Source organism: Sinocyclocheilus grahami, unplaced genomic scaffold (genome assembly GCF_001515645.1).
Source record: "Sinocyclocheilus grahami isolate Dianchi unplaced genomic scaffold, SAMN03320097.WGS_v1.1 scaffold510.1, whole genome shotgun sequence".
NCBI lineage: Eukaryota > Metazoa > Chordata > Actinopteri > Cypriniformes > Cyprinidae > Sinocyclocheilus > Sinocyclocheilus grahami.
In genome coordinates this window covers 715,381-740,593 of record NW_015505689.1, presented here as the reverse complement: position 1 = coordinate 740,593, position 25,213 = coordinate 715,381, and the positions used below count along the sequence as shown (strand labels likewise).

Sequence of the window (25,213 nt, the reverse complement as noted above, 5' to 3'; positions counted from 1 at the left end):
TATTGTAATTTTACTGTTGTTCTGTAAAATAAAATAAGACCATAATAATGATAATAATCATTGCAACAGCTCTGTTTTAATACATTTATTATAACGTTCACACATAGTGTTCAAATTAGGACCTGTAATATTTTCTAATGTTTTAAAAGAAGTCTCTTCTCAGCAAGGCTGCTTTTAATTGTACAGTAAAAAATAAAAAATAAAAATAAAATACATTCCTGATTCAAGAAGGGGGTCTGATGGCTAAAAATTATTATTTTACTAACTTATTAATTTTAAGTGAAATTGTGCTTTGTTGGTATAGTGTCTGCTAGAATGTTAAAAATGTTCAGTGTTAAATATTTTTAAATTGTTGTTTTGTAATTGTATTTATTTTTTCTTTGAAAAGCAAGACAAAACGGTAAAAAGCACATTTTGGCTTTTTAATTTATGCAATGATGAAAAAAAAACTCGAAAAACCGTGTTCGGTATTCGGCCTTCGGCCCAGTGTTTAATTTTGTTCTGTTTCGGCTTCGGCCAAGAATTTTCATTTCGGTGCATCCCTAGTAAAAAGCATATAAGAAAAGTGCCTTTCTCACGATCTGCAGTTTTCCATCGTTCATGATGTTTTCTGAGGCTTCTGTACGTCTTTGGCCATATGCAACCTTTATCACGATAAGAAGTGCTCAGCGTGGGCCTGTATCTTATCAGCCGTATCATTGTTGTAGAAATTAAACCTTCATGCTTGTCATATCAATTTATCAAGGTGTAATTTCTCTTTGCAATGGAGGATTGTGATCAGCCAGAAGACAGTGTGGTTCCTCTCTGCAGTGTGTGGAGGGATAAGCTCCAGCGCTGACTCTGATTAGAATCATCTGTGTATATGGAGCCAGCGCTTGGGATTTGTGGCACATCGCCTCGCTCGTGCGGGATAGGGTGAATATTGCTTCAAATTAGAATTAGTGATAAACATTTCACACCGGTATTAACTGTGGCAAAGAGAATATGAGTTGTACAATAGTCTTTAAATCTTGATTGCATCTCAAATCTGTTCCGTAAACAGAACATAGTTTATGATATCAAATCACATTAAAAACAGACGATGCATACCTTTTTAGAAAACTTTTTTCTTCTTCATTCGTCGCCTTCCTTGCCTTGTCTTTTTCATTGTCGTCTTCCTTCTTCAGTTTCTTGTCTTTTTTTCTTCTTAAATGTCTTGTCTTTTTTCTTGTACTCATCATCCTCTTTCGTCTCTTTTTCTTCATCCACTTCTTCGCTGTTGTCATTTTCTTCTGCCTTTACATTCTTCTTGTATTCTTCTCTTTCATCCTGTTCTCCATCTTCACCGTTCTCATTTTTCTTCTTTTTTTTCTTGTATTCTTCATCCTTTTTCATCTTTTTCTCTATCTTCATCATCATCTTCACCATCATCATCTTTGTCTTCGTTTTCATCTTGTTTTCTTTGTCTTCAACTTATCTTTTTTATCATTATCATCTTGTTTTTTTTCCATTTAGTCAGTACAAGATCTGTGATGTTACTGTAATATGTGCAGATTTACTGTATAACTATTTTGCAGAAGTTGGCATTTCTTGGTATTTCATATACAGAAACAAAGCCTACAGCCTACGATTACATAAAACGTCAACACTATACTTTTTCTGCCTTTTTCTTACCCAAGTCTTTTGATTTTATTAAAAAAAAAAAAACTCTCCTTGGTTGCTTTATATCTTGTGCTGTTCAGGATCTATGTTACGTAGTTTCCTCCTAGATTGAAACATTTTATCAGAAAGACTTTCTCTGCTCTGTATGTCAGTTTCTTTTCCAAGGTGCGAGTACGAAGCCAAAAAGTACAATCTCTTCCCAATGTTGCATAAGTAACTTGTCAGATGAGCCAGGAGTGTAATCTCACTGCGAAGTCTTCGTCTCTTCTGCCGTTTTGTTTTATCATTTCCTATCCAGTTGATTTGTCATTTATGTATAACTCCTTGTCTGTCTGTTCTCTTGTATTGCTGCTGGAAGTGATCATAGCCAGTCCTCTGACGCAGCTCGGCTGTGTCTCTCTGACATGTGGCACTGGCCGTAGTCTTCCTGGAAGGATCTGTGGAGCTGTGACAGTGTAAAGCTGATTAGGCGCAAACCAAAGATTCATTAGTTGCATTTAATGAAATAGAAATGAGTAGTGGGGATATTTGAATAAATTAACCTTCACTGCTTCCCTGGAGGCTGGAGGGAAACTACAGAAGGGGTGAGGATTTATTTTTCCTTGGCCAGTGGCCACTGATATGATAAGTTGATTGCATTATTGTTGCACAGGGTGTGTTGTTGTCATTTAACCCTGCCCACAGGAAGCAGCTGGTTGCACGGCATGATGTGGGCAAATGAAGTGAGTTTTCATGAAATGCACTAGGGCATTGTGAATTGTTGGTTTTAGCTGGCCTTTTAACTTCTCGAGACAAATACAAGCACAGACCTTTATACTTACTTTTCACTGTGATTATTTGACTGTGCTATCCGCAGGCTCAGCGTTCATCAGTATGCAGGTCAGGTGAAGTGTAAGCACAGTGCCTCTCTGTCTCTGAATCCTCTTCACTACGTGAAACAGAGGAAGTGGTTAGTGGTGATGGGGGGGAGAATGGCACGCTCAGGATTTTCCACATTACCTGGACCTTTGCAGATGCTTGTCTGTCTGTTCGGGGAGTCTCACAGTCCTGCTGTCTCATCTCGTATTTGCCGCCCATACCGGCCATACACGACTTTCAGTGTAATCCTGACCTTCCCTGGCCTCTCGACACACTGCCACAAGCTCACCTTAACTCCCCGTGGATCATCAGGAGCTCCGGATGAAGAGGGCATAAAGAGCCGGCTCTCCTTACCTCTCCACAGGCTCCTTGGTTATTAAAAGGTTTTACACTTCCAAGTTAAGTGATTCATCTTATGGAGGCAATAAACACAAGAAGTGCCAGCAATATAAAGTTTCCGACATCATTCAGAATAGTAGCATAAAGGTAGCATGTGAAAGCATAGAAGAATCCCCCCCCCCCCCACACACACACACCAACTACTATCCAAATTACATGCAAAAACACAGTGGATCATGAAAGCCGTACTGAAATTTGCCAACTGATCTAGTATCATGACTGTCCCTTAGGAATGAACTGGAGATTTCCGTGAACAGTGTGATTTTCAGTAAAATGAGCTCATGAAGTGGTACAAATCGTTTGGATATTATTCTGACGTAGGTTAGAACATTGCAAATCACTGTCATCTGCTGTTTTTCTTCAAGGAAACCGTTAAATTATGCAGTAATGTGAGTAAAACCGCAGAGACTGCAAATCTAAATTGGAAAGGTTGTGTGCCTTATGTCACTAAGTATTGCTTTATCTTATTTTTGGGGATTTGTCACAAAATTACATTTTAAAATAATCCAAACGCACAGATATTCCATTAATGATAGGCTGATTCAATGGTTCTTAGTTATTCATAAAATGCATTTCTATAGTTATTTTTTTTTTACCCAAATGCTGGGTTCAGCCTGTGGTCGTTTCGCATGATGGAAATGCCTTTTGCCTTGAACAACATAAACCGATTTTATCCATTATAATACTGAATTTAATTTAATTTCCAGCCCATTCTAAGCCAGCAGTATAATAATTTTTAAACAATAGTTGACTTAAGTAAAACAACCCAGCATGTTGTGTAAAAACATTTAACCCAAACAGCTGGGTCAAGATAACCCAGCATGTGTTCTGTCCAATATTTACCCAGCGCTGGGTTGCCAAATAACCCAAGTTGGGTTGTTTTTAACCCAGCATTTTTTAGAGTGTACCATCACTTTGAGAGTCAAAAAGCATACAGGCAACACAAAATTAATACCTGTGACTCCTGAGGATATATAGAGGTTTTAATGCTCCTGTAATTTTTGTCGACTCTCAAAGTGACTAGCTATAGTGGTAGCTGTAGACATGCATTTTATGAATCACCATGGAACACTGTTTCAGCTCAAATATCTTTTTATTGTTCTACTGAAGAAAAAAAGTCACCTAATGTACATCTTGGATGGACTGTTGTGAGTAAATTAACAGCAAACTTTCATTTTTGGGTGAACCATACCTTTAAGACCACAAAAGGCGAAGTTATAAAACAGATTTGAGTGTCTAATACGTACACAATTGTGATTTCTGTTACCTCTGTGCCCCATTAAGCGGTCTGTGTGAACGCAGCTTCTCATGATATATATTCCACTTCAGATGTGGCTCGCCTGCCGCCTTTGCGGTGTCTCTCAGACCAGTAAATTACAGTGACTAGTCTGGCATAGCCTGCAGATCTGTGCAGTGTGAGTATTATCCAGTTGAAAAGGGCCAGAGGGAACTGGACACAGTTTTTTTAGTAAGCAAATGTCAGATTTTCTGGTGGGAATACATTAACTTTTACTGGACCCCGCTGGAGTGGTTGTCTTCTGCCGATCTGCATAACATTGACCTTCATTAGGGGCTGATTTAGGAAAGTAAGTAGTGTGCAGTTTGAAATGGAGGTGTTTAATTGAATGGTGTTTCTGCATGGATTGTGTCGTGCTCGTGCTGTACGCTGTGGGCTCAGGCTGTGGAGGCAGGTGTGCTTGTCAGGTACATGTAAGCTCTGGGCACAGCCTCAGGGGTGAACCGGTGTGTGCGCTCACATGGCCGAAGAGACACATCCCATTCACCAGCCCCACTGAAAACCACACCGACTACTAGAAACCTCAACATCTAGTGAGCTACCTACCTACCTACTACCAGTCAAAGGTTTGGAATATTTTTGTGTGTGTGTGTTTTAGAGTCTCTTATTCTCAACAAGACTGCATTCATTTGTTGAAAAATAGTTAAAACATTGATATTGTGAAATATTTAAAATTACATTCAATTTTACTGTTTTTTATGCATAGTGGTAACTATTATTACAATGAAAATAACGGTTTAAACGTGTAATTTATTTTCAAATGTAATTTTATTGCTGTGATTCAAAGCTGAATTTTCAGCATTGTTATTGCAGCCTTCAGTGTCACATGATCCTTCAAAAATCATTCTAATATGCTGATTTGTTGCTCGGTTATTATTGTGCTTAATTATTAGTAATGGTTCTTATTATTATCAGTATTAAAAATATTTTTTTCTGCTTAATATTTTTGTGGAAACCTTAATTTTGTTTTTATAAATACAAAGTTCACAGCATTTTTTTTTTCAGCATGTCTTTACTGTCACTTCTGATCAATTTGCATTTTTTTTTGGATCTATACAATTTATTTATTTATTAGTTTTTTCCCCGCAAATCGTATATTTGCCCAAAATGTTTGAATGGTAGAGTATCAAGGCTTGCACAAAAATATTAAGCAGCTGAACTGTTTTCAATATCCATTATAATAACACCGTGTCCTAACCAGATGCGAAGCGACACAGTGACACATGATGAAAGGTATCTTTTCACAAGTTAATCTAAGTTTTTGTCCTAACCAGCCACGACAAGCGACAGGGATTTTATTTTAGGAATGGTTTTCTACGACACCGTGGCTGGAACAACATCAACTATGACCATGATAATCTCATGTACTGTCCTCATGTGCTGTGCTTTATTCAGTGTTAAAAGTGTCTAGTGTGAGTTTGAATATTATTTTGTGACCTTTATAGGCATACCGAAAATGACAACAGATACCTCAGATCTTACAAATAAATTCAAGCAAACATGTACATTAAAACTGTGAACTCTGTGCAAACCAACAACTGTGTTCCATAACAAAGATGGTATCAGTCACTCAGTACCTAGAATATCATATTAGAATGATTTCTGATATTTATAATATTTTAAAATAAACCAAAAACGGTTATTCTGTTGTAACAGTAACAGTTTTACTGTATCTAAAATAGTCAAATAGAAAACGGTTATTTTAAATTGTTATAATTTCACAATTTGATTGTTTTTAATCACTTGTTTTTCATCAAATAAACGTAGCATTGGTGAGCATAGGAGACCTCCAAACCTTTGACCAGTAGTGTAAGTGTGTATTTGTTCATGACGCAAGCAATCTCTCTGTCTCTGTCTGTTTTTCTTTCTCCTTGTGAACGTCCTGTTCTCTTGAGCATGAGTGTGTGTTGAGGAGGGGAAATTGCTAATACTACGGTCCAGTCTGTGTGCTGCGAGACTGATGGTGCATGGTTTCGCTCCGGGCCCCCTGCAGACACCCGCTGGGTTTTGAAATCTAAAGATGACAAGACTTCCAGCTGAGATGCTCAAGAGCAGCTATTAGACTGCCATTGAGAACAACAACAGCTCGCATAGCAACCGGTGCAGGTTCAGCGCACTGTAAAAGTGATTAAAACACTACGCTGTAAGGCCAACCCTTCGTTTCTGTTTTTATCACATCGTGAAATGTAATGAAATTTATTCAGCAAAAATAATCAGAAATGTTTCTTAATGTGACTCTGAAGACTGGAGTAATGATGCTGAAAATTCATCTTTGCATGACAGCAATAAATTATATATTAAAACATTTAAATTATTTAGATTTTTTTTTTAAATATTGAAATATTTTAAGTTAATTTTATGTTAAATAAATTTTAAATGCAGTCTTGGTAATCATATGATACTTTTTTTGTCTGAAAGAAAAAAAAACATTTTACCGACCCCAAACATTTGAATAATACTGTAAACAACTAATCAATATTTTATGATTGTTTATTTTCTGTTATATATTTAGTTAGTTATGTAGGAGTAACTGATACTTTTTTTGTCTGGATCTTGCGTGCAATGGTTTGCCTGTCTAATTACCTACGGTTTTAAATATCAATATATTAAATATGTTCTCATCGTTAGTGAATTCCACTTTTTTTTAGTGTGGACCGGAAGATTTGCCTGCTTGTCATGCTGTGTCTAATGAGAACAAGGTGCATCATAGAGTGGTTTTCAGTTTCTCATCTGCTGGTGTTTACATGTTTGATTAAAGTTCAGCGGAGCACAGATAGTTATTCAGCAGTTAGGGTCTAATGTTTTTATGGACCGTACACCAATCCAACAAAAAGCCACAGTGCGTTGGGGCTGTCGTCAGACAGAGAAGCTGTGCTTGACCCATAACGAGTGGCGAAACTTTTGGAAATGTAATTAACTGGAGCAGATTAGCAGTCGGACGTCAGTATTTGCAGCCTCTATGGGCTCCTCTGTGCATCCACACATAGAGATCCATCTGTGCTGCTGGCCCATGTTTGTGTTTATTTGTGTGTTCATGCAAGTTTTTAAAGTCGTCCCTCCGCCCCCCGGAGCAGTCTTTCATGTGTGCTCCAGGGGCAGGTGTAGGAAACGCACACTGTACGCCATTGATGAGAGCGGCCTTTGAGCTTCGCCGCTCACCAAACACCCAATAAAGGGACTGCTGTGCTGGACACGCTCTGCTAAAAGCCCGTTTACATCGATGTTTACACGCTGCGCATGCCTCCACCACCTTTAATTGATGAATTCACATCTCGGCTGTGATTCACACTTCTATGAGGGAACTGTTTTCACCCTCAGAGGTCCGTGGCGAGGACGGAAATACAGAAACTCAATGAATTTCAACCTACCGCTCCAGAAACAGTCGCCTTCTGGTTCAACAAAGCGCTCTCTAATCATACCTTTCACTATTTTTTTTAAATGTGTGATGTGTTTGGATTTAAGCAATTTTTTAGGTTTCTGTATATCTACTGTACTGAAAAAATATATATATTGCGGTACCAGAAAATTGCCACAGTATCACATTTTCCAGGAATATATAATCTCTAAATAAGTCTGAACTTACTCGTCGACTCAGAGATACGGTGCAGTTTAGCTTTGCGGTGTACAAACCAGATTATAAATTCATTTGTCACGACATAAAAACCACAGAATACCTGCAGAACAAATCCATAAAGGAGTTTTGTTGTGGAATAGTAGCAGTACCCGTTAATACTGCATGATCTTGCTTTGTGATTGCAGGGGGCCGTTCACACAGAACACGTTTTTGCATTTAAAAGCATTAAAATGGAATGAAAAAGTCTAGAGATACTTTTTTCTCAAAAGCTGAACTTTCAACTTGAGCGCTGTGTTTTTTAAATGCAGTATCATGCACAAGATGCTGCAAAAGACACAAGACATGAGCGCATGTCCATCTAGCAATGAAAAACAAAAAAAGAAACGCAGTGCAAAAAAGTGTTTTGTGTGAACAGGCCCCAAGACTTTCTATTTTCTATATAATATATAAACATATAAACAATATTAATTAATTCTATTGGAATGAATGTATGTGACTTTGTTTTATTTATTTTTTTGTTTGATTATTTTTGTTTTGTATTTTGAGTTTCACGTTCTGTTTAGTTTTCTTGTTTTCTTTTGTTTTGAAAGGGTGTGATACCTTTGATTGTTTTGAGCAAAGCACAAGGGCTAGGGACTTTTTTCGTCCTTTTCTTCTGTTTGTCCTTTCATTTGTAACCTAAGATATTGATTTAGTCCGGATACTGCAGTATCAGAGCCTGATATCGTACCAAAGCCAAACTTCTGGTATTGATCCAGCTCTAATAGACACACATTTCTGTAAGCTGGGTCAGTCAGGCACCTTGTTTATTCATCTGGCCAACATTGCAGTCGATCTCACATGGTCAACGTGTATATTTGCTAATGCGTTAGATGTTCGGCTAGGAATAGTCACACGTTCTTTTCGTCGCACACCTCTGATCTACATTCCAACGCCACACCTTCCTGAGTGTCACTTGTAGACCTTGTGACGAGTTATCATCACCATTCTCAGGGGCATAAATGGAATAGAGCTTGCTTACAACTAATTTTGGATCTGGTTGTCTGAGCTGCCCACATTCAGTGCAACAATAGGAAGGCAAGGACGGACTGGCAGTCGACCTTGAGAAATTACAGCCCTCCCTACTCACCATTATTTATTTCACAACATCTGCTGGCCAGCGCGTGTGAATCTGACCCCTTCACTGCCTCAAGAATGTAACCCTTGTACGATTATATTAGTGCATTGTTGGCTAAGCAGCACAGTGTGACCTCTGTATGGACTGCAACTAAGTGCCTTCTTCCCCAGGGCAGCTATTCAAGTACTTGCGCCCAAGGCTCAGATTGGTTGTTGGATAGCCTACAACGTTTTTTTCTATGGCTTTAGTTCTTAAAAACAAACAGTGCTTGGGAAAGTTACTAAGTACTTGCGCCCAAGGCTCAGATTGGTTGTTGGATAGCCTACAAAGTTTTTTTCTATGGCTTTAGTTCTTAAAAACAAACAGTGCTGGGGAAAGTTACTTTTAAAAGTAATGCATTACAATATTGAGTTTGATCCAGCTCTAATAGACACACATTTCTGTAAGCTGGGTCAGTCAGGCACCTTGTTTATTCATCTGGCCAACATTGCAGTCGATCTCACATGGTCAACGTGTATATTTGCTAATGCGTTAGATGTTCGGCTAGGAATAGTCACACGTTCTTTTCGTCGCACACCTCTGATCTACATTCCAACGCCACACCTTCCTGAGTGTCACTTGTAGACCTTGTGACGAGTTATCATCACCACTCTCGGGAATAAATGGAATAGAGCTTGCTTAAAACTAATTTTGGATCTGGTTGTCTGAGCTGCCCACATTCAGTGCAACAATAGGAAGGCAAGGACGGACTGGCAGTCGACCTTGAGAAATTACAGCCCTCCCTACTCACCATTATTTATTTCACAACATCTGCTGGCCAGCGCGTGTGAATCTGACCCCTTCACTGCCTCAAGAATGTAACCCTTGTACGATTATATTAGTGCATTGTTGGCTAAGCAGCACAGTGTGACCTCTGTATGGACTGCAACTAAGTGCCTTCTTCCCCAGGGCAGCTATTCAAGTACTTGCGCCCAAGGCTCAGATTGGTTGTTGGATAGCCTACAACGTTTTTTTCTATGGCTTTAGTTCTTAAAAACAAACAGTGCTTGGGAAAGTTACTATTAAAAGTAATGCATTACAATATTGAGTTACTGCGTTGCTAGTTCCTTGAAAAAAGTAGTCTGATTCCATAACTTGTGTTACTTGTAAAGCGTTACCCCCAACACTGAAAGATATACAGAGATGGAAATCTAAGGTCAATGTGTAGCATTATTACATTTTGACGTTGAATCCCATTAGTGCAGAATTCAGGTGTCTCAGTGGGATGTTTTCCCATTTTTGCCATGTCGGAGAGAAAGAAAAAAAGCAGGAAAAGTCTAGATAAATTTATCAGGTCAGTGACTTTAATGCTCTGTGACATACATTTGCCCCCCTCTCTTTCTCTGAGACAGATAGACAGGGTCTGATCTCTCAGTTAAGTTGTTTTTATAAGCTTTCAGAAGATTAATAGCTCAGCTTGTGCCCTGCAGACAAGCATGAAGAGGCTCTTCCATTCCCTGGCCTCTGCTGTTTGAATGGACTTGATGGAAACATTTCTTCTTTTGAATAATTCATTTATGAGGCATTGCCTCAGCTGGTATTAATAACATCTGTATTGTAAAAAGGAAGATGGCTGTGAAGGAACACCACTTAGAACATTGAAAGCAGGTGCAGCCGAGTAAAACCAGGACTCGGTGTGCGAGGGGAACGTTTCAGGATCTTTAACAGCTCTGTTTCCAGGAAGGAGCTACATGTGTACATGCTTTAGCACTTGGCTGTGGAGCAGTGACGACTTCAGCTGCCAGAGTCTTGAAAGGCTTCTGGCCTTTTGTAGCACTAGACTTCTCGCTCAGTGTAACGGAAGTTTAATATCTCCTCGTACCTTTAGGAACCGAAAGCCTGAATTACTCGTTCCACACAGGAGGTGTTGTTTCGGAGGAGGCGGTTCTTCATTTCAGTTGAATAAATTGCCAGCAGGTTTTGGGATGTTTGCGATGCAAGTAGCTAAATGAGCTTCCCAACCTTTCACTTAGTTTAATGAGAGAGAGTTCATGAAGACCAATTACTTACTAATTTGATAATTTGTTGTTCTTTTTTAAAGTGGTGTGTAGTTCATTTTGCACTGTTCTTCTGACGTAAACTTTGATTAGGTACCTGCTCAAGGTTCATGGCTTAATCCCTGGGATTTAAACCTATAACCTTCTGGTCACAAGCCCAGATTTCGAACTTTTGCCATTTTTTTTACTATTGGCATAAAGTCTTTTTGAGGCGTATACTAGCCCTTGTAAATTTCTTTGCTATGACTTTTGATCAGTTTAATGCGTTCTTGCTCAATAAAAGTATTAGTTTCTTTCATTTATATATGTGTGTGTGTAGACATACACATACCATTTAATTCTAATTTCAAAATGATGAATCACAATTATTGCATTCTGTTATTCCAGCCATTTTTGTATGCGATATACAGAAAGTCAATGAACTGACTGTGAGCTGTCCAGAAACCCATCCTCTCAGGCAGAGACTAAACTTCACTGTGCATTCATCATTCATAACCCTGAGATCTTTAGCCATATTCTCACCTCTAACCTTTGGTTTACAGAGAGACCCGTCCTGCTGACTTCACCTTTGATGTGCTGAGGTTGAGAATATGCAGCTTCTCTCCAAGCACTGATGTGTACACAGCAGCATGCACAGACCACACCACAGTGACTGTCGTGAATCAGTTTCATCTCTGAACACCAGAGATGTTATTATCTGTGCTACTGCATTGATCCAACTAATTTGGCAGCATCAGTGGCATGTGTTGAGCTCAAAACATAGCTCGACACACCAGAAGGTGCTAAATCCAAGACTGTATGAGTGTGATTTGTGTTTATTCATGCCATACAACAGAACTTCTGGAATCCGTTGTGTTGCAAAGCTTTAGAGTGCACAATAAGACACGTTCCGCTGCTTTACTAATGCAGTCTTTAGCAGGAGGGATGAGACCTCAGGCAGCCCTGCTGGTGTTGTCATTACTATTATTGATTCTTATTTATTCCAGCTGCGAATGCTGTGGTGCCACCCATTGGCTGGTGTTAAGCGACTCAGATGCTTCACAGCTGTGGTGACTGTCAACTTCAGCGCAGCGTGGATGGGATCAATGAAGCACTGAGAGAAAGATGGACTGGCACGAGAGATTGGACATGTGATGTGCCAGAGGAAATGAGATTGGCTCAATGTGGCTTTGTTTGTTTTCTTGCGGCGAGAAAACGTTCCTCATCTGGACTCGGTCTGGACTTTTCTTTCATGTGTGCAATTAAGTTTCATTTACATTTCCTGTAGGGGACAGAATCATTTTCCGAGATGTTTTGTCTGTCATCTTGTTTGTTGAGTCTTGGAAATTTGTTTTCCATCTTACTTCATGTCACGAGTCCTGTGTTTTCAAATCCATATCTGATTTCTGTCAACAGCTCTTGTAGTCGTTCGCACCCATCTTTTGTGCCGGCTGTTTGCGTTCAACCTCCAAATCCCCTTCTGCCACCAGCCTGCTGTTATTTGTTTTCACTGGCATCATGGGAGTGATATTCTTCCTTCAGTTTTTTCTCTCATAAGAGGAGAAGTGGGTTTCTGACCAGATGTTAAAGACCGCTTTAGCAACTCATCCATCTATTAGCGAATGGAGGACCTGGGGATAAAGTGCCGATTCCTCAGGGCTTTGACATGGTTGACCCACACGGTCGTTCTCCTCCAGCCGTCAGAAGACTCCAGTGCCTCAAAACTGTGAATTTTTCCTAGTAAATCTGCTCGGTTTGTTTCTTTCTGCTCATTCTCCATCTCTCTATTTGGCTCCGAGTCCCTGGAGACACTCAGAATGAATTGATCTCTAAACCGAGCCTAATTAAACAGGCTGGTATAAATATGGTGTCTGCTCTCAGTTTAAAAGCGGCTGGTTAACAAGAATAATGGAAACATTTTTCATACCTGAGAGGAGGTACTGCAGAGAAAGACCTGCCAGATGGAGACTGCAGGACAGGAGCAAACAAACAGACATGATCGGTCCTGAGTGCCGCGTTTTATTTGGAATAGCCATCCTGTGGCCCAGCGCATTACTATAAAGTCCACAAGACCATAGGGTGTTAAATGTGCGTAAATGTACATGCAGAGATTGAGTTTGCTGCATAAACCGTGAACCGAGCCTCTCAGAGATGCAGAAAATACAGAATCATGAGCTGCTCATGTGTAAGTGAACGCAGTGCTGTGAACGATTCACTCTGAAACATGCATTGCAACACTTTTAGTAATTAAATCGCAGCCTTTTGCATTTTGATAAGTGCACTAAGCCAAATCGGGACACCACAGTCTAGGTAATTAATGGGAAATGCTGATATTAATAATAATAGATTGTGTAAATGTAAGCAATTAATAAAACAACAGAACAGGCATAACATTCGGCCTCTGCTATGAGAAACTAACATCAATATTACTTGGCATTGTGATAGTTTCACTGCTAGCACACAAGACGTTATGAAGGTATCTTGACAACTTCTGACACAGTTCACAGCAACTTACGCAACACCCTCATGAGGGAAAACACAAAGAATTGCTTTATTTAATGTATCCACGCAAGTCAGAGGTTTTGGTCCCTGATGCGCTCTGAGACTTTGTGTGAACTTGTAAGAGAGCGAAGGAAACTATTTTAAAATGTTCTTGTGTTTCAAAGCTGAATTCTCAGCATCATTACATTACATCTTTACAGTCTTCAGTGTCACACGATCCTTCAGAAATCATTTTAATAGGCTTATTTGCTACTCAAAATACATTTATGATTATTATCATATGCAGATTCATATTTTTGTGTAACGTGTGATGGGTTTGAACAGAAAAGAACAGCATTTATTTGAAATAGAAATCCTTTGTAACATTATAAATGTCTTTGATCAATCTAATGCATCATTTCTTTCAAATAAATAAATTAATTAAGAGTCTTACTGACCCCAAACTTTTGAACAGTTGTATACTATACTTTTTCAGCAATTAATTTGCGTCATGACTCATAAGTGTTCATGGTGACTTAAATTTTATTTTTTTTATGTTTTAAAAAGAAAAATTAATCCATGAACACATGAGTGATGATGCAAATGAAATGCTCAATATGTGTTTTTGACTGAAACCAACCAGAAAGAACTGACCAGAGTAACTGAATCTAACTTTTTAAATCTGTGAATGAAATAATCGCCAAACATTCATAAATACTCAGTATACCGCCCAGCTCTAGCAGCTGATGTCATTGACAGGCTTGATCTGGACTCAATACATCATTACAGAGCATCTTATGTCATTAACAGCTCGTTACATGCCAAGGACTTCTCGCTCCTGCAGGCGCACATGCAGCATCAGCCAGAGCTTGCGAGGGCTCTTCAGCGCTGTTTAAATTAGTCTTCAGCCACTCTGTTTTTCTGTCTCTTCTCGTGCTGTCATTCTGCAGCGCTGCTCTTCCATCTCTTACTTTACTTCTCTGCTTTTTCACACTCAGTTGCCTCCTTCTCCGTTCAGATCCCGTTATTTCTACAATCTTGCCTCTGCTATCTCATGAGCAGTGTGATGTCGGAGAGGTTGCGCACTGCAGAGGGCAGATGTGGCAGATTATGACGCAGAGTTTTGAACCGTGCCCTCTGAACTCTGTGTCAGGCTGTCTCTCTCTCTCTCTCTCTCTCTCTCTCTCTCTCTCTCTCATCATATAGGATATGCAGTGACAGCCCCCCAGCCCCACACTTCTGTATCCTTCAGGCAAATAATGCCTAGCAAAACAATGTAAACCGAGACGCGTGATGAATATTTCATGAAAACAGACCAGCATGCATATCTCAGACATCACTCTGTGTTCTAAACGTAACGCACGCTGCTGTATACCGGGACAGGACGTTACCGACATACTGGTAACTTTTAAGGACTTATTTTGTAAGATGGACACAGAAAAACGTAAAATTTTTATCATAAGTACTTTTAAAGAAACTTTTATACAATAGTATGTGCCAAAACTTTAATTTTTTCAAGTTGAATTTTTATCAAATGTGTTTTTTTATTATATTGTATTTATGATATTGTTGAATGTATCTGCCATGTAATAGCCAGTGAAGCTGATGTGGCAATCAATTTAAAAATAGCCAAAAACTGACATATTAGTGTTATTGCTAAAGCTTTCTCTGAAATTCATTATCTTTAGGATCTTTGCAATCTTGTCGTTTTTATTATTGAATCCATCTTTCATTGGATGGTTTTGCTGTCTTTCTCATCTCCTTGTGCATGTCTAGAACGGAAATGGAGGGAGTCCTTAGGTAGTGATTGCTGTCTCAAGAACGTTTCCTAATTTAGCATCAGACCCTGCAGTCAGTTTCTGTAATGGAATTCACAGAGGGGTTAATAAAGAATGAGTGTGTGTGTGTGTGTGTGTATAATCCTGTCTTTGTGGCTTTCAGAGCAGAAATATGCCGTCATTGAAATGAAGCTGCACCATTAAATTAGTCTTAAAGGGCCATTTCTGTCCTCACTTCATGAATCATTCTCTAGCAGGCCAGACAGAAACATAGGAAACTTTTAATCAATTCTCCCTCACTTTGGTTCGTTTAGTCACTGCTTCGGCCTGCTTGCCCACTGACTGTTCCTTGACCGTACACCGCTGATGCATAGTGCACATTAAAACGGCAGGAGCGCACATAAAAACAGGGAGGAAATTCTCAGGAAATTTCTCTGCTGCTGTAATGAGAAAATCCAAGGAAGCGTTAGTGCTATTTCATGAGATCTGTAAGATATGCAAGAGGTTTTTTGTAGTGTGCATGAGGTTTTATATTAAGTAAACGTCTAGATGTCCTACAACAAGAATTATCCAGTTTTTTTTATGCCAAGGCCCTAAAATATGTGAGGGACCTTCTTCCTTGAATGCAATGACAGAAACATGATTAATGTATAAAGACTAATTTATACACAACACATTAAATACATGTACACTACCATCTAAAAGTTTGTAATATTTATTTATATGTATTTATTTTTTGGTATATAGTGTACTTTTCAAGTAGGATGAATTTAATATATATATACTGTGTATGTATATATATATGTATATATATGTGTGTGTATATGTATACTGTATATATATATAACTGTTGCCACAAAAATAGCACAACTAAATATTGATCATAATAATAAAAAATATTTTATTTATTTTAATTTTTTTTAATATAAATTATAATCAGTTTCAAACCTAAAATCATTAAGCTTTTATTTTGGTGGGTTGCCCACCGCTGGTTTTGAAGCACTTCAGTGAAGTGACAGTTTTGTGTTTTGCTCTGAAAAACAGAAGTTTTTATACAGTATTACAGTTGGACGATCTGAAACGGTGATTGTGCATTAACAGGAATGCAAACAAGTGGTCTGAACTTATTTACCCAGTGCATTTCTTATTTCGGTCATGCACCTGCGCACTATTTATGTGCATCCCTGGTTACAGAGCATGCAGACTTACCAAGCTTATCTGTTCATTCCCTCTACAGGTCTGAATCCGCTGCCCTTTGACCCTGCCGCGAACAACGAACCTCTGCAATTCAGCAGCTCCAATGGTCCTCTGGTCTCTGACTGTCCTCTGGAAAACGGAACAGAAAACAGCAAAAAGAGGAAGAGACCCAACCTTCCTCCAGGTACACTTAATGATTTCCTCTCGCCTCAGACCACGCTCACTCACACTCGTCAGGCCCCACAGTCGTTAACTGCATTCACATCGTTATTTCTGCCGCTGCTCTTTTCCTGACCTTTGAATGTGGGAGGTGAACGCCTGGGGGTCCTGCATTCTGAGAGACGCTCGCTTCAAATGATCACCTTCATTAAAACATCAGAACAGGTTATTTCCACTTTCTAGTATCTCATAATTTGACATAAACATTGAGGTTAATAGAATAAAAATCTAATTAAAATATGCCTGGAATACAACACTAAAAATAAGTGACCAAAGTACAGATTTCTTGAGGAGTGGCTCAAGCATTTCTGCTTGTATCTTCTCAAAATTATGACTAACACCTTGCGATCTGGATTTTCAAAATGTAAAAGTGAATCTGGATATATGCCAGTCATGAACAGAGACTCTGATTCTGACGCTGATAACCTTCAAAATTACACTTGAAGAGTAACGCCCAGGGAATTTTACAAAACTTTCTGATGCAGGTTGGCTCAAATGAACGAGCCTGTTCATATTCATGCTAATGTTAATGGCGTACTAATTAATTGAATTATGATTAGCTGAAAGAAATGGATCTGGGAAAGGCTACTTAATGTTTCTGGTTGTCAAGGCGACTTAATTGGATTAGATTCATTGTTAATGTTAATTAGGCAGTCTTTTTACCGTTTAACATTTTAAAGTCTTTACAGGGCTCCAGACTGCGACCATTTTTTCTGCCGGTGTGACTAATTTTTGTGAGTGGTGCGACCACCGCGTTGTCCAACTCATAAGCGCTGCCATTTCTTTTGCAGAAAGAAAACATCAAACGGCAAACGAAACGAAAGCAAAACTAAACGTGCTACATTTCAGCTGCGCAGTGCGGACCATTTATCAGCTCGGACCGCGACGCAAACAAACTTGTCCGAGCTCAGAACAGCTTTACTCGGGAGCCAAAGTTGATTTCGCGACACTGTTACTGCACAGATGCAACAGTGCTGCGAGATCCAGTGAGAAGCCGTTTCAATTCGCCATACAATGATAAGGCTACTGCGAGATCTAGTGAGAATCATTCAAATTCTGCACAGAAATCTCATACGTCAGGAAACCAGAAGCGGTAACGCTAACAATTCATTTCAGAGTTTGTACAATCTTTTGAGAGAGAAATTCAAACAATTTTCAATGACTTTCAAGCATTTCACACGACTATTTCCAGCACTTTAAAGCTCTAAAATGATCCAATTTTGAATGTAATTTTTAATGGGATAACCAAAATATACTTTGTGGTAAACAAACACTTATGTAAAATCTAAAAAATACATAAAATCACAATTATAACCAGTAGACGGCAGCAGAGGAGCACTTACTGGCTTATTAGTCATCCATTTCTACTTTTTCTCTATATTTTGAAATTATAAAATCACTATTATAAAATATAAAATCATCAAGATATCAGATTTTGTCAGAATTTTACACTTTTTTTGTGTATGAAGTAAGAAAAGTCACAAAGTGCCTTGAAAAACTTTTCTTCAATTTGCTACTAATTCACACATAATCACTGAAGTTGGTCAGTTCCATATACTAGAAGAATAATGGTACATTTAATAAGAGTGGAATATATACTTTTTCTATATAAAAATTAGATTTTGCACCGGTTACTGTTAATAACAGTACATGTTGTATGCATCTTAACTCAAGCTTAGTGCTTTAGTGTCAAATCTGTATGAACAATAAACAAAAGAAAAATTAACAATAAATGAACATGTAATATTATTAGTAACTGCGCTTATTAATGCAAAACAATAGTAATTTTATGAATAAATGATCTATATTTTAATACTCCCGCACACCACCCCCAGCGCTACCAAATCTGCTCCTGGCACCACCATCTGTAGAACTTAGTGGCGCTGGTGCCGCTGCTCTCAAATGTTAGTCTGGAGCCCTGCTTTATTTATGGCCACATGACCAGGGCTGGTGGAATTCATTTACACTATGTGACCATTTTTTACAAGGACAATCCACCTAGGTAATGATGGCTCAACTGTTTTTTTTGTTTTTTATGTGGGTTTTGAACCCGCAACCTTCCGAGTCTGTCATTCGCTTAATAATTGTACATTTCAGCCATTTTGCGTTTCCACACATGCTGTTCTATGTAAATATGGTCTCCATTTGAAGTCTGCCGCTCTGATCTCCAGGCCCCTTGATTGTCATTTCTCCCTGAGGAATTCATGACTTGAAGTGACTCTGATTAGGGATAAATGGCAGCAAGTGACGGTGAGCAGAGCTTCTCATCATCGTATATGCTCAGAGAATTGATACAAATGGAAGTGAAATGGGCTCATATTGTGTTCTGGTCATGGTGAAGAGCTGCCTGTGCAGATCAAAGCTTGCCAGCGAGCTTTAGATCAAAGCTTCCTAGCGCTAATCTAATCTGCCCATTTCAGAACACTTTTTTCTTTAGTGCAAGGACGTCATTTGAGAAAGGCTTAGATGAGCTGTATTCACCATACACCGAATATTTAGACACTCCAGAGTCCGGCTGCTGAAATGGAAGTCAGTGAGGTAATGGGTTTCAGACAAAATGTTTTATTGTTCTGCTGAGGTTGAAGAAGAGCTTTTAAGATTTGTGGTGCTGCTCATTTAGAAGACGTGGGTTTGAATCGGACATCCTGTAAGACATAGTCTTGGCTTAGTGATGAGCTCTGTTGCTCATGCAGACAATGTGATTTTAATCTGGCTCGCAACACTCCCTTATCTTACTCCTCGTATTACTTTCTTTACTCTTCTTTAATTGAAAGAGACAAAATACTAAAACAGGACACAGTAGTAGGTCAGAGCTGTGGCTTAACAGAAAGCTGAGGTGATCATTCAGACAATTTGAGTTCTAATCTGGCTCGCTACATTCTCCAATATTGCTCCTCTTGTTACTTCCTCTACTCTCTTTTAATTTAAAGAGACAGAAGACTAAAATAGGACACTTTCGTATGTTTGAGCAGTGGCTTAACAGAATGCTGAGGTGCTCATTCAGACAATTTGAGTTCTAATCTGGCTCGCAACATTCCCTGATTTTGTTCCTCTTATTATTCTCCTTTGAATGATAAACAACTAAAAATAGGACTTTTTAGAATGTTGGAGCTATGGCTTAACGGGAAGCTGAGGTGCTCATGCAGACAATTTGAGTTCAAATCTTGCTCGCAACATTCTCTAATATTGCGCCTCTTGTTACTTTCTGTACTCTCCTTTAATTGAAAGAAACAAAAGACTAAAATAGGGCACTGTAGTATATCAGTGCTGTGGCTTAACACAAAGCTGAGATGCTCATGCTAAGAATTTGAGTTCAAATCTGGCTCGCAACATTCCCTAACTTTTGCTCCGCTTATTATTCTCCTTTGAATAAAAATGGCAAAAGACTGAAAATAGGACATTGTAGTATGTTGGAGCCATGGCCTAACAGAAAGCGGAGGTGCCAATGCAGACAATTTGAGTTCTAATTTGGCTCTCAACATTTCCTGATCTTGCTTTTATTATTACTCTCCTTTAAAATTGTCACAAGTCTAAAAACAGGTCATGTAGTATGTCAGAGCTGTGGCTTAACAGAAAGCTGAGGTGCTCATGCAGTCAATGAGTTCTAATCAGGCTGGTAATGTTTGCTAATCTTGTCGTTTTAATACTCATTCTAATCTCCTTTAAAATAAAAGCACCAAAAGACCAGAAATAAGAGGTTTGTAGTACAAACTACACTAAGATTGGCTCAACCCAGTGGGAAGTATGCAGTTTGCTTCTCAGTTACTCAATTAGCACCTGTCTGATTTGTTAAACCTTTGATTATGCTGGCTGAATCACGCGACTGTTGTCTCAAATCTTACAATGCCTGGGCTCCTGTAAAGCCACTAGTGCTTCGCAGCCACTCTAAATAGTTGTGCTGTACGTGTCTGCTTAGCAACCGGGAGCTGCTTAATGGGGTTTCTTTTTGAACAACGGCAGCAGTTTCCCCTTCCCGGCCTGTCATTATGCCGTGCTCTTATCCGCCATGACCGTGCCTGATCAATCCGCTCCCTGATGGAAACACATCTAAATGATGAAAATTCGCAGCATCTGGAGCATAATGCATTCAGCCGCTCTGATGTCCTCTGGCAACACAAGACAGAGCCGCTCCTCCGAGGAGTGGAGCTAATGCAGGGGTGTGGACTAATTACCAGCAATGCAGATTTACTCTCGTTAAAGCATTATAATGGATAGATTCATCTCATTAGCGCTGGCACTCCATTAGACGTCCAACCCCCCATCCCCCTGCCCTGCTGCTGATGTTACTGGATAACGGATGCGCTGCAGAGAGCGAGTGGGCGAGAATCGCCATGCTCATACAGGACTAGGGATGCAACGATACCATTTCTGCAGAACCGATCCGATACCAAAACTTTTGAGTATTGGCCAATTCCGATCCGATACCAGCGCGTTTTTTTTTTTTTTTTTAAATCAATGTAGAATTTCTATACTTCTGTGGGTTGACCTGATCATCACTCTTGTGTGTGTTAAACACAATCTGCTAAATATATAGACAACTTCATTTTAATGAAAAATATGACAAAAAATACTATTATAAACTAGGTTAGTGGATAATTCAGCAGCAAAAGTTATTCTAGAAAAGTCATTTGTGCACAATAATTTTATAAAAACATTAAACTAAATTAAACATTTAGTGAAACAACAGTATTTAGTGGGAAACAAATAAAAGTTAATAAGTGTAGGACTAAATCTGGTAAAATGTTACACATTGCTCTTTGTATTGTTGTAAACAGGGCTGGACTGGTAATCGGGCATACCGGGCATTTTCCCGGTGGGCCGACGCACTTAAGGGGCCGACAGAAGTTTGTTTGGTTTATTTTGCCAAGGAGCATCACGCACGGACAGCGAGCAGCCAGTGGCCCATGGGTTTATCTCCTGTACTGACAGAGTAAACCACCCAATCACAATGCTTTATAGACGTATCAATGAAGTATTTTGCTCTGCCTATATAAAGATCACTTCACCCCAACTTCTTCCTCATCAGCTTTTTCCACGTTTTCACAGCAGCATTGGTTTAAACAGGCTTGCTCTGCGGTCAGTGATGCGGGCCAAAGAGCCAGGCAGGAGGAGAAGAGAGTAGTTGAATCTGTAAAGTGCTTGATAGGGACTCACAGCAGAGGCAGGCATCTAACCTATCCTAATGTGTGTGCACGCCATGAGTGTAGAATACGAAAACACTTTTTAAAGTAAATTCGTCCCCCGTGATTTTTTTTTGGTCAAGTGTGTTCATAGAGGTTTCCATGGGCCAATGCAAATAAATCTAGATTTAAATTCAAAAAGACACGATATTGTCGGACCTGATGTTATTCTTATCCAAAACAACTAGATACAATGATACATATCTACACTACCAGTTAAAAATGTTTTGAACAGTAAGATTTTTTATGTTTTTTAAAGAATTCTCTTCTGCTCACCAAGCCTGCATTTATTTGATTCAAAGTACAGCAAAAGCAGTAGTATTGTGAAATATTTTTACTATTTAAAGGTGACATATCATGAAAATCGGACTTTTCCAGGTTTTCAGTGCTATAATCAGGTCCCCGGTGCATCTACCAACCAAGGAAACATGAAAAAGATTAACCCAGTAACTTTGTTTTGGGAAGCCTTTTTCTGCAAGTGTCTGAGAAAATGAGCGCGTCTGATTTCGCTCCCTTGGTGACGTGGCAAAGGGATCGTCATTATAATATTACCGCCCCTTAATCTGTGAGTTTACACCCACGGTGCTGTTATTGTGTTTTCGCAAGCGACAACAGTGTACTAGTTCTAATGCCGACACCAGAGACTTATATTACATATTGTAAAAGGGGCATAATATGTTTCCTTTAAAATAACTGCTTTCTATTTGAATATATTTTAAAATGTAATTTATTCCTATGATCAAAGCTGAATTTTCAGCATCGTTACTCCAGTCTTCAGTGTCACATGATCTTCAGAAATCAGTATAATTTGCTGATTTGCTGCTCAAGAAACATTTCTGATTATTATTGTTATCAGTATTTAAAACTGTTGAGTACATTTTTTGAGGATTCTTTGATGAATAGAAAGATCCAAAGATCAGCATTTATTTGAAATATAACGCTTTTGTAACATTATACACTATACCATTCAGCTTGGAGTCAGTGTATGTGTGTGTGTATATATATGAATATATTTAGAAATTATAGAAATTAATACTTTTAGCAAGGATGCTTTAAATTGATCAACAATGATGATAAAGACATTTATAATGTTACTACATATTTCTATTTTAGATAAATCCTGTTCTTCTGAACTTTCTGTTCATCAAAGAAACCTGAAAAACGTCTACTCCACTGTTTTCAACATCATAATAATAATAATAATAATAATAATAAATGTTTTTTTGAGAAGCAAATTCACTCACTCACTCACTCACTCACTCACTCACTCACTCACTCACTCACTCACTCACTCACTCACTCACTCACTCACTCACTCACTCACTCACTCACTCACTCACTCACTCACTCACTCACTCACTCACTCACTCACTCACTCACTCACTCACTCACTCACTCACTCACTCACTCACTCACTCACTCACTCACTCACTCACTCACTCACTCACTCACTCACTCACTCACTCACTCACTCACTCACTCACTCACTCACTCACTCACTCACTCACACACACACACACACACACACACACACACACACACTCTTCTTTCACTTGTATTAGAAGTGTTAACTTATGAAGTGAAAGAGTAAGAGCCAGTTAAGCAATTTTTCACAGAACAATCTGATAATGATAAAAATAGCTAGGAAAGTGTGTGTGTGGTAGGGCTGAACGATTAATTGCATTTGCGATAATACACTCAGTCACGTGACACGCGAGAGTAAAGAGGTGTGTTCGACTTGAAGATCAGATCGGTGTATGACATCAAAGTACGGCGAGAGAAAGCATAAGGAGACGTCCGCTCTCTTATAGCTCTTGCAGTACTTTGATGACACACACCGTCTAAGCAGCGCTGCTTCAAGTCGAACACATCTAAGCAGTCTTCAGAGGAAGCGTCAAGTTGGCACGCTACAGTGTTGCCAAGTCCGTGGTTTGGGGAACTCCTCCAAAAAATGTGTATTTTACCCCCTGGAACGTGATTTTTACCGGTGGACCCCCCTCGAAACGCGATTGGGCTAGTTTTGAGTAGCAATTGGGCGGGTTTTGTTGTGGAAAACCTGGCAACCCTGGCACGCTACACACGGAAATGTTTTAAAGCGTATATAATGAACGTACTTCAAAACGGCACATTGAAATTACTCAAGCAGTAACAGTGTTATGGTGCATTTCATTACTGAAGACTTCGACGTTAAAATAATATATATAATAAGGTAATATACTGTATATTCTTATTTATTTATTTAAAGTCTGTCTAAAGCAGTGGTTCTCAAAATGTGGGGTGCACCCGCCGGGGGGGGCACGAGTATTGCAGGGGGGCACGGGCCATCAGCAGAAAAAGAAAAGAAATAAAACAGTAAACAGCCAAAGGACGTAACTTAGAATGGGAGATGGATCGGTGTGTCAAAGGGAAGAGAAAAGCCATAGATGAAGTCACACAGACTCAGGCAGGTGCTGGTCATTTAAAAGCTAAATGCAGAAAATATGTCGAGGCATATCTTGCTCTCGGCTTCACTCACCGTGTCTATACCAGACCAGACGCTACATTTGTCACATCGCGCCGCAACAGCTCTACACTGGACGCGACAAAGCGAGCGTTGCAAATCATTTTAACTCTGTGTCAGTATGTCATAAATAGAACAAGGCATCAGTTTAATGTCGGGTTTTGTCGTGTATGTTTAATCTATCTAATATTGTGTTGGTCGTACTATACAATGATTTATAGCTTGTCTTTGTTGAATAATACAGAACATAAAGAGCTTTCAAAATAATTGCATATTAAATTGCAATGTACATAATTAAAAATGTGTGACAGGCCGATCTTTTGACCTTTTTATTGTTTTGTTTTTTTCAATAGTTGAATTCATTGAATCATTGTATATGCATCAGTTGTGATATAACTGTTTGCTTATATCGCCCACTCCTACATCAGAGCATGCGCACTAACCGCTAGGCCTCGGCTCTGATAAACTGAAATGTTTTTAACTGTAAAAGATTTGCATGTTAGCCTGAAAGATAATTTTAGGAAAATGCCTAAAATTCATTTTTTTCACCTCGCAGTATTTTCTTCAGGCCAGCAGCTGTGGAGACATAAATCAGGGGTTATTTCAGCCAGCAAATGTTTTTATTTTTATGTTTGAGGAAGTAGCAAGTGGCATGATATATGCAGTGAGTCACGCTGCTTTGCTGTAACCCTTCGGCACCATTAGCCCGCAGTAAGTGGTGCTTGAGAAGTGCAGCGTGAAACTCTATTGATTGGCGTTGAGGGGGGGAGGTGCAGATGAGCTGCTGCCTCTCACCCCAACACGACTGAGACAAAAGACAAGGGAAGCAGCACTACAGTAAGCAATGTGTGTGGGAGTAGCACTCGGGAAAGTTTGGCAGCCCCGCCTGGCTTATTGCGTCTGTGTGTGTGTGTGTGTGTGTGTGTGTGTGTGTGTGTGTGTGTGTGTGTGTGGGGG

The 25,213-nt window shown here is 39.2% G+C and overlaps 1 protein-coding gene across 4 annotated transcripts in view; it reads left to right on the top strand.

Annotated features, from left to right (window-relative positions):
- enox2 (ecto-NOX disulfide-thiol exchanger 2) overlaps positions 1-25,213 on the top strand; it is a 175,464-nt gene that overhangs the window by 40,643 nt on the left and 109,608 nt on the right. For all 4 annotated transcript variants that reach the window (XM_016237309.1, XM_016237308.1, XM_016237310.1 and 1 more), the window contains one exon: positions 16,398-16,541. In XM_016237309.1, the coding sequence (XP_016092795.1) occupies positions 16,398-16,541 (144 nt within the window). The remainder of the gene's footprint in view (positions 1-16,397; positions 16,542-25,213) is intronic.